At 43.5% G+C, this 11,145-nt stretch overlaps 1 protein-coding gene across 1 annotated transcript in view; it reads right to left on the bottom strand.

Annotated features, from left to right (window-relative positions):
• Positions 1–9,540: 9,540 nt before the first annotated feature.
• The window catches only part of LOC110093074 (protein MON2 homolog), a 51,056-nt gene continuing 49,451 nt past the window's right edge, over positions 9,541–11,145 (bottom strand). The window contains exon 12 of the mRNA XM_020817840.2: positions 9,541–9,914. Coding sequence (XP_020673499.2) covers positions 9,541–9,914 — 374 coding nt within the window. The remainder of the gene's footprint in view (positions 9,915–11,145) is intronic.

Raw genomic sequence — 11,145 nt, 5'->3', positions numbered from 1 at the left:
GATAGATTACAATATCTTATCCCATCTGAGAAAAATCCCGGCACAGCTTAGCATATCGATGCTCTGATAATGTCTAAGGATCATCGGGAGACTTTGATTCAGGTTCTCAAAGACCCCGAAAGGTACGAGGCATATTTTGCTAAACGTAACATGACGAAAGTCCTGCAAGCCCGTAACGAGCTGTTCATTACCTTCTCCGAAGAAGACATGATGCTTGGGACGGCAGATCATAACCGCCTTCTGTACGTTACTGCAGAGAGCGACGAAATGATAATCAGCCGAATTCTGATCAACCCTGGGTCCTCCATTAACCTTATAAGCTTAAAAGCCCTGAGATCGTTATGCCTCGATGTGCAGCATCTCGGGTCAAATAAGCTAATGGTGCATGGTTTCAACGAGAAAGGGCAGAAGACCCTAGGATCATTCATGCTCTCCCTAACATTTAAGGAGCTTCATACATAAGCCAAATTTCATGTGATTGATGCAGATACTTCATTCAATGCGCTCTTGGGTCGCCCTTGATTGCATGAGTATGGCATTGTCCCATCAACACTACACCAGTGCATGAAGTACCTTAAGGATGGAGAAGAGTTCAGGATCTCTGGTGACATCCAACCTTTTGCAGTGCACGAAACTACAATCTATGAAGATGCCAAGTATTTCATTCCAAAGAACCTGAAGCCATCGAGCTCTATTGAGGTCCAGTTGTCGAGTACTAAAACTACAAAGAGACCAAAACAAGAAGTTGAAAAGAAGCAGGTTGGGAGAAAAAAAGCAATGCCAACTCTTTCCAAAGCAGTGATCGTTACTAAAGAAAGAAAACATGTACCTCACGTAGGGAGCGACACAGATGAAGATGAGGTCACCCCTACAAAATCTTGGAAGGCATGTCAGTCAATTGCCAAAAGGAAAAAGAAGGCTGAATACTCAGATTCTGACTATGATTATGAGTCTACCTACACGAGCAATGTGCAGTGTGTATTCTCAAGAAGAATAGGTAATCTGTCAATCTCGGACAGCGTATTCATAGTCACGCGCATTCCCATGCAACATTTCAAGGAAATTACTCCTCGAGAGGTACATAATATCGATGAACTTGTAACATTCTACGTGCCACCTCATAAAAAAAGGGGCGGGCAAGGAAGTTTATTTTATAAAGGTGGAGAGCGCGAAGAAGAAGCAAATTGCGACTGGTTTTGTAGGCTCGTTGATTCTGGAGAGCTAATACCTACGAGAATGCCTAGGTTTAATACAAAAAATATTCGAAAAATATTGCGAAAGCAAATCAACATTCCTACCTCCAAACAACAACTTCGTTTTTGCCTGAGCATTTGGTATGGAAGACATCCACGTCCATTACGAAAAAAAGATATTGTTGTAAGGAGAGGTCTTGGATTCATCATGCAAAAATATCCCCAAAAGGAGACTTGTCAAGCAATCACATACGCATAAGTAAAATTAGATGATAGCGATGATGAGGAAATATATGAAGTTGATACTTATGATGATCAGCCCGTAGAGGCCAAGCCTGCACCTGAAGAATTAGAAGATGGTGGACAGACGGCTACTATGGATGAGCTAAAAGAAGTCAACTTGGGGACTGAAGAAGACCCTACCTCGCCCAACCTTCATTAGCTCCCTCTTATCAGAAAACCAAGCGGAAGAAATGAAAGAGCTTCTTTGTGAATTCAGTGACTGCTTTGTCTGGACATATGCCGAGATGCCTGGCTTATCCCCTAATGTGGCAGTTCACAGGTTAGCCATCAAGCACGATGCAGTGCCTGTAAAGCAAGCTCCAAGGAGAATGAGATTGGAGATCGAAGAACAGGTGATTGCAGAGACAAAGAAGCTTATAGAAGCGGGCTTTATCCGCGAAGAAAAATATGCCGATTGGATTGCCAATATTATCCCTGTTAAGAAGAAGAACGGTCGGATTCGTATCTGTATCGATTTTCGGGACCTCAATAAGGCGTGCCCAAAAGATGACTTTCCACTCCCTGTATCAGAATTACTAGTGGATAACACGTCCAATTATGACATGTTTTCATTTATGGACGGTTCGTCGGATTACAATCAAATTAAGAAGGCAATTGAGGATGAAAAACACACATCATTTATAACGCCTATCGGTATTTTCTGTTATACAGTTATGCCCTTTGGCCTTAAGAACGCTGGTGCCACTTATCAACATGCAATGACGTGTATATTTGATGAGTTAATACATCAAAAGGTCGAGTGCTATGTGGACGACCTTGTTGTCAAGAGCGTGGACCGAAGAGACCACTTGGATGACTTAAGGATTGTATTTGAAAGAATCAGGAAGTATGATCTGAAGATGAATCCTCTCAAGTCTGCTTTTGGAGTCTCTTCCGGCAAATTTATGTGGAACGTTGTTCGACACCGAGGCATCGAAGTTGACCCCAATAAGATCAAGGCAATTATGGAGATGCCACCTCCCAGAAAACTTCGTCAACTTCGCTCGTTACAAGGGCAACTAGCTTTCATTCGACGATTCATATCGAATTTGTCTGGTAGGTGCCAGCCATTTTCAAAGTTGATGAAAAAAGATGTCCGCTTTAAATGGGATGATGAATGTCAAAAAGCATTTGATAGTATCAAGAGATACTTATTGAACCCTCCTATTCTTGCGGCACCAATTCCGGGGAAACCTCTTATACTGTATACGGCAGCATTAGAAGAGTCCCTCGGAGCACTGTTGGCCAACATAACGAAGAAGACAAGGAAAATGCGTTATACTACATCAGTCGGAGATTGATTGGAGCGAAAATCCTCTATTACCCAATTGAGAAGCATTGTTTGGCATTGATCTTTGCATTTCAGAAGCTCCGCCACTATATACTTTCTCACAAGATTACCTTGATATCAAAGATCGATCCGCTGAAGTTTTTGATGACAAGACCAGCGCTGACAGGTCGTTTAGCCAGGTGGGCAGTGATATTACTACAATTTGATATCATGTACATACCACAGAAAGCGATAAAGGGACAAGCCTTGGCAGATTTTCTCGCCGCGCATCCTATCCCGGCAGACTCCCCGCTTAATGATGATTTGCCTGACGAGCAAATCATGCAGGTCGAGGAAAGCAAAAAGTTACCATTCTAGGAGATGTATTTCGACGGGGCATCATCGATTAAGCCTGCCCGACCTCCAAATATTGCGAGGGCCTGAGCCCGCATCGGTCTCCTTTTCGTGGCACCCGGGGGAGGTATAATGAAATTTTCATTCAGTTTGACTGAACCTCGGACCAACAATGAAGCTGAATACGAAGCCCTAATAGCAGGGTTGGAGATTGCAATCGATATCAAAATTCAAAATCTTCAAATCTTCGGCGACTCTCAACTTGTGATAAATCAAGTCTTGGGCATTTACAAGATTTGTAAAGTTGAGCTGGCTCATTACCACCGGCGGACCCTTAAGCTCCTGAAGCAGGTGTCAAATATTAAAATAATTCAAGTTCCCCGAGGACAAAATGCCAAAGCAGATTGCTTGGCCAAATTGGCCAAGGAAATGGCGAATACCAATGAGAAGAGACCTATATATATCAAAGTTTATAACCGTCGGGTGTTAGAACCCGCCCTGTTGCAATTCCCGCGGGCAGAAAAAGTATCGGATTCAAGTAAACAAGATACAATTCCGAGTGACCCTCAACCTCTTCACCAGATTATTATGGAAAATTATCCAGAAGGATATCATGTAGCCAAGAGGCGTAAAGCAAGCCAAGCTTCAGAATCGTGGTTGCATTATTTAGATGTCGAAGTAGAAGATGATTGGAGAAAGCCCTTCATCGAATATTTCAAAGAAAGTAAACTCCCAACAAATAAATCTCAAGACATGCAAATTAGGAAGAGAGCATTGCGGTACGCATTTATCAACGACATGTTGTGCCGACGAGCTTTTGATCAAATGTGGCTAAGATGTCTAGGGACCAAAGAAGCTGATAAAGTGGTAACAGAAGTCCACGAAGGACTTTGTGGAGCACATCAGTCAGGTCCCAAGATGGAGGCTAAAATTAAAAGAATGGGTTATTATTGGCAAACAATGGTGAGGGACAGTATCGACCAGGCTAAGAGGTGTCGCGAGTGTCAAATCCACGGTGATGTTATACATCAACCGCCTAACCCTCTACACCCAACAATAGCGTCATGGTCATTCGAATACTGGGGCACAGATATAATCGGGCCGATAGATCCGCCATCATCAACCGGGCACCGCTTTATTTTGGCAGTTACAGACTACTTCTCGAAGTGGGCAGAGGCGGCTTCATTCAGAGAGGTCACATCCGAGCATGTGATCAACTTCTTTACCCACAACGTTGTCTACAGATTTGGTGCTCCGCGTCGCATAATCTCAGATAACGGCACAGCATTCAAAAGCACCAAAATTTACAAGTTTGTAGATCGACACAAGATCGATTGGCGGTATTCATCAATATACAATCCAAGAGCGAATGGCTTGGCAGAAGCCTTCAACAAGACACTAGTGAAATTGTTGAAAAAGATCCTTACCAAGAATAAAAGAGAGTGACATACAAAGATGGCAGAGGCGTTATGGGCCTATCGTACAACCTATAAGACACCAACCAAAGCCACTCCTTATTCACTGGTACTTGGAGTTGAAGCAGTGTTGCCATTAGAAGTTGAACTACCATCCCTCCAGGTAGCAATTCAGAACGATCTAACCCAAGAACAAAACGCTCGCCTAAGAATGGAAGAACTCGATGCACTCGATGAGATTAGGCTGCAAGCTCAACGAAACTTGGAGATTTATTAAGCAAGGATGATGAAATCATTTGATCGGATGGTGCGCCATCGAGTATTTCAAGAAGGAGAATTGGTTCTGGTGCTGAGAAGACCAATCATCCCACATCGAAAAATCGATGGCAAATTCGTATCCAATTGGGAAGGCCCTTCGTCATCAAAAAGGTGTACCAAGGAGGAGCCTATCAACTTATCAATCTGCAGGGTCAGAGACCCATGCCGCTGATCAATGGTCGATATCTAAAGAAGTATTTTGCATAAAATTATCCATGAAAATATTTTGTTTAATGCACTGTGTATTTTACACGTGTTTATTAGCATATATGCTTTACATTTTGAAATTCTCTTATGTCACAAGAATGCATTTCAAAAGATACAATGAACTCTTTTCAAAGTATATACAGGTCATCTTCAAGAAGCTTAAGACTCCGTCTTCTCCAATGTACCAAGATTCAAAAGTCAGGAAAGAGATTTTTGTAACTACACACTCCAACAAATTGAGTCAGAAAAGCTTGAAGTCTTTCGACAGCCTAAAGCTTAAGGTTCGAATGGGTGTAAAAGGTCGGATCCAACACACCCAAATATGGCCGGATCGCTGGCAGTTCTGTCTACTTAATACGCCATAAGAACGGCCGTAGTAGCGGAACCCCCACTTCGTCAACCCGTCAATAAGGACTGTAGGAAGAACGAAGGTCAATTTGATTCGACAAGTTCAAGTGGTTGTAGTCCACTAAATTCTCCTAATTAACCGTATAATCAAAATTCCAGTGGGAAGAAGGAAGTGTCACGAGCAACTACTAAATGTGCGTAGGATCCAAAATCCTCAATCACAAAGGAGAACTCTAAATCTACCAACTCCAGTGAAATCAGCATTGGGAAGCATATTTCTCATGGCTCAAGTCTGAAGCCTGTATGGGTGTAGAAGGTCGGATCCAACAAGCCCCAATGTGGCCGGATCGCTGGCAGCTCCATCTACTCAACACGCCATAAGAAAGGTCGTAGTAGAGGAACTCCCATCTCAGCAACCAGAGGACAAAGGGCTATCAAATTCTAGCACTCCTGATCTGATGAACTCAAGTGACTCAGATTAAATTCTCCTCAAATGGTTGAGGATTAAGATATTACCTACATTTGATAGTATCGACCAAGTCCAAAACTTACAAATCCTTCAACAAATCCGTAAAGCACAAAGCGAGGATCGAAGGAATTCTTCTTCAACAAGTCCGCCAAAGCACAAAGCATAGGACCGAAGAAAGCTATCTTAAAATTCATCAAAAGCATATGGCTGAATTAAGAGGATTTCGTCATCAATAAGTTCGTTATCCATAAAGCTCTGGACCAATGACTCTCTAATCATTAACCTAATGCAAGCCCCGAGGGCTGGGTTATCAACATGCACTCCTTCATCAAGACCGTCAAAGCATAATGCAAAGGGCAGATGGAATGCAAATTTTCTGACAAGTCAATGAAGACAAATCAGGTAAACCTTCATCAAGTCCGCCGCAGAAAGCACAGGACAGAAGGAAGCAAACTCTCAAATGTTAAGTGGGATTCGTCATCATTAAGTCCATTAGCACAAAGCGTGGGACTTATAACAATTCCAAATGGTTCAATAAGCTATTATAGCCGAGCCAAAAGCAATTGCAAATTTGATACTTAAGGTCAATACATAAACATATATGCGAAGAAAGTTCAAGAAAGAGAATAAAGATGCATAAAGAGGGTTACATAATCTCCAACGAAGAGCAATATGAAATTATGATTAAAGTAATCGATTTTGTAGATCTTGAAGCTGTGACATCACTTCGGCAAGGGTCTGATATTCGGTCTCAGCGACATGCAATTCTTCAGCAGCCCGAGTAAGTGCAGCCTCAGCATCTTGCACAGCGCGGTGGCAAATCTGATAACGATCACGCTCCCTATCGATTACTCGTGCTTGCATTTTTTGTTTTTCTTGATGGTCAACCTTGCAGGACATTGAATTAATAATCCCCCTCCAGAGATTCTTTATCTTCGAAGAAAGTGTCCACTTCAGCTGAAGTACTCGTAGATCTCTCGTTATATCGTCTCATAGCATTAGCAGTCCTTGTGAAGTTATCATGGGCAGTATCAGCAATTTCTCGGCAAATTCTAACCTTCTCGCGAAGATCATGTAATGAGACCCGGGTTTGTATGATTGACAGAGACTTCAATCGTCGGACATAAAACTCAGCCTCACGGCACAACCCTTCCCAGAACATCATTTCATCTTCTTCCATTCTAATCTGCGATAAAACATTTAAGGTAGCGTTGGCAATGTTCGTAAATTGATCCAATGATTCGGGCGAGCCTGGGTTCAGTCTGGCAATCACTTCACGTAGGAACTGCATACTTTGGTTGCGCATGTCTATATTCCTTATGTCGGGGAATCGTGGGATGTGACGGAATATTTTTGATTGATAATCTGCTCCTTCTGGCACTATAAAACGGTGATGGAAGAAATTCATAAAAATAAAAAAAGATAAGAAAAAAAAGAGGGGGCGATCGATAAATGACATAACAAAAAAATGAATGTTCATACCTGTGCTAGATTCCACAAAGTGTGCTGGTGGGTTATTAATGAAAGGGACCTCAACCACTGGAGCTAGCTCGAAAAAAGTCGGAGTATACTCTGGCGCACTAAACCCTCCAGCAGGTGGTGACTCCCTTGCTGCAGATGTTTCCCCTGGCCAATATGACGAGAAGGGGTCTGTTGGAAAGAGTGTCTCCACGAAAGAAGACCCCGCTTCAGGTATGGGGGAGGGCATGCGCATGCTGGAAAAGCCCCCTTCATAATCATTAGAATGAATGTGTCTGGCATCCACAGACATTCGATAAGAGTCAAAAGGTACTTCATCCTGGGGTAACAACTGTTGTGTTAAAGGGCTCGCTGTCCAATCTGCTGAAGCACGCGGAGGCTCCATAGGACGAGAACGTACACGACGACGTCCCGATGAAGGGACATTGGCATAGCTTGGAGAGGGTTCCCTTGCTCGCACTCGTGATGGGGAAGATGTAATCCCCTCAATGGTATGTTGATCACCCTGCCCGCCTACACTCAAATTAAAAGAGGAAAGATGTGTAAAAAAAAATGAAGATGATAAAAAGTACATATACCTTCATTGGTTCCCTCATGTGCTGAGCCTCTTCGAGACCTTTGACCCCGAGGAGCTCCTAATGATCGCACCCGTCGTTCGTATTTACGAGCTCCGTGCTCCATAAAGGGTGCATATGATAATTTCACCCAAGTCAATCAAGTGTAGCTGACTCCTGTAAGGTTGCCGAGGGGTGTTATACGAAATCTGCTACCTGTGCCAAGCCTAAGCAAATGAATCCACATCAGCGAGGCGACGTACATGCGGGTTTCCGCAGGTACTGTATTCAACCCACTAACATCCGTGACACCAGGGAGACGCGGCAAACCCTCGTATGCGGTAGCTTGTGAAAAGCCAAATTATCTGGCAGTTCTATTGGGTTGATATCTTTCCAAGATCACCAATTGCCAGTAACGATAGCACAACCATCCAGGTCGCATGCTAATGAAATATTCAGCAACCAATAAAGAACGCCCTTTAAAAAGTAAGGTATACCTGCCGTGGCGATCAGTGTCATCGACGATGTCTGCTCCTATCAAATTACTGGGTAGGTTACCAAGCTCTAGCTGATGTACTAAACAGAAACAGTCTGCAACAAGGTGTGGTGCGAAAAAGAATAATCGTACGCGCTCCTGCTCCGGTGTGGACGCAGCCCTCAAAAGTTGCATATTGATTGGGTACAACTTATATGAGAAGTAGGAGGGATATTCCAGACAGCTAAATGCTCCCTGGATGTGAATGTAAACCCAAGCGTAAATATATTGCCAAGGGAGGGTTGTATAATGCCCATCGAGTGTAGGGTTCTCTGAGATAGCTCTGAATGTTCTGAAAATTTTGTTAAGAACTACAGGGGCAAGAGAAATACGCTCTCCATGTGACAAGAGACTGGCCGCCAGTAAAGCATTGCATCGAATAGTGCCTCCCTTAGCAGGGAGGACAAAAGTGCACAGCCAGCAAACTAAAAATCCGACGAGAAATAACTCTTCACTCATACCTGAAAGAGCGGGGGACATCTACCCTACGTCAGTAGAGGGTTCTGCAAGGTCTTCTGATAAAGCGTCGACGTACTCCATGCCTAGTTCAAAAGGATCTTGTATATGAGCGATGATTTGATTGAGTTTCTCCTCCCTAATGAAACTGCAAATCCAGATGTCTAAAGGGATAGTGGCCCGGGAACGCCTTGATAGCTTGGCCTCTTTACAAACCCGCCGATAATGACTCAGTGCAGCGGGAAAGACTGTGGGTAAAATTAGTTCTCCCCATCTATTCCTGCTGGAGGAAAGTCGCCTACGGAATAGCTCTTCATCTGGAGGAATGCATTCTTCATATCGACGTCCAAAGATCGGCAGACCAGAGACTGCCTGCAGCTCCCACAGCGTCATTGTCAACTCCTCAGAGCCCATCCATCAAGTGTTAGTCGTCGGGTCCCAAAATTCTATCACTCCCTTTATCCGAAGAGTGGGGAATATTCTCGAAGCTGAACATTGAAGCATATATAGCTTCGCATATATCTGCCCTTTACAAGATAGTTTTATGGGCTCTTAAGACATACCTTGCCCAAGATACATACCCACGTGCAGGTCTTGAGAGTTGCCCAACTGGAGAATCTCTAGGCCACTCATGTGTAGCTGGTTGTAATTGTCAGTGACTCAATATTTAGATTGTCCAACTTTCTCAACGACATCGGCGGCCGGCTCCAGGATGTCGTACATACCAGAGCTCACCTGAGCAAAGGTACTCTCCAAGGGGTTGTAGTCCCCATATTTCAACCTGGTAGTGGTCACCCACTCAGTAGAATCTTCATATACTGAGGGATTAAGCTCAGAGTGTGGCAGAAGAGGCGAGCGTACGAAGAATTCACCATAAATACTACGGCCCCTCAGCATCTCCTCGTGTTGCTCCAGCCTATCAGCCATATTAGCAGTTCCGCGAGGATCGTGCTTGTCAATCAATTCCGAAATGGCCTCTTCACTAGGCTCATTTCGCGGTATTCCCTCCGGTCTACTCCAGTTGAACATCTTTCCTGACAAAAGATAAAAGAATCATAAGAAAGCATGCAAGCTGATAAGAGGAATGGAGCATAAAAATACTTTATATGCTTCGCTCCTATCTTGCGTTGACATCCAAAAAAAAGAGAAGAAAATTTTTGGAGATTCGCAATGTCAACAATTTACAACAAACAAGGTCCGCTTTAGGCGCGCACCATATTTGCTGGGGGGCATTTGTTGACCCCAATACTAGTGTCGGGTTCGAGTCGACCGCGCAAGGTGAATTTCGAAATCAAAAAAGCATGAAATCGCGCAAAATTCACCCCACGTGTGTCGACCCAAAACCAAAAAATCGCCGAAACAACCTCCGTTCGCGAAACGGACAGCGCCGATGCGTTTGGAGCAACGGAAACAGCTAAGATTGACACCAATATTGGTGGGGGTCGGCGAAAATTTTAATTTTAGGGCGCGCGAATCGAGACGACGGCGTGTGCGAGCGGCGACGCAACGACCAACTTGATGCAAGATTAAAAATTTATTTTTATTTTTGTGCAATAAAATTAAAAAAAAAATTGAAAAAAGGAAGAGAAATGGAGCTTCTTAAATAAGAAAATGATTTTTCTAAATAAAAAATCCCTAAAATACCCCTCACTTAACCCTCACTCCCACATATTCTCTTCTAGCCGCCCCCCTCTCCCCACTCACGACATTCTCACGCCCAAACTCACGCAAGAAGGCCGGCCTCCCTCTTCTCCTCCTCCAAGCAAGGTAATTTCTCCTCCTCTTCCTCTCTTCTTCTTCTTCCTCTTTTCTTCTTCTTCCTCCATTTTCTTCTTTTCTTCTTCTTCTTCCTTCTCTCTTCTTCCCCTTCTCTATTTTTCATCTTCCCTCCAAGTTTCCCACCATTTTCTTCTATTTTCTTCCTCTACTCCTTTCTCCTTCCTCTCCTTCATCTTCTTCTTCCTCCTCCAACCTCTTTTTCTTAAAACCTACAAAACCCTAAACCCTATTTTTTTTTCTCACTTTCACTCACAAAACCACCTACATCCCTTCACAAAAAATGTTCCTACACACCTACACCCTTCCAACAAAAAAATTTTTCATCCTTCATTTTCTCTCTCTAACCTAGAGAGAAAATTTTCACTCTAGAATGAGAGTGAAATTCCTTCATGTACGGCTCTATTTCCATCCTAAGCGTCTCCCCTTCCCACCAAACCTCCAAATACCTTGCCTAGAGAGAAAAAAATTTCCCTCCTCTCTTTCTCT

Source organism: Dendrobium catenatum, unplaced genomic scaffold (genome assembly GCF_001605985.2).
Source record: "Dendrobium catenatum unplaced genomic scaffold, ASM160598v2 fragScaff_scaffold_72, whole genome shotgun sequence".
NCBI classification, from domain to species: domain Eukaryota; kingdom Viridiplantae; phylum Streptophyta; class Magnoliopsida; order Asparagales; family Orchidaceae; genus Dendrobium; species Dendrobium catenatum.
Note: the sequence above shows the minus strand (reverse complement) of the source record. Positions and strands in the feature narration are given on the sequence as shown.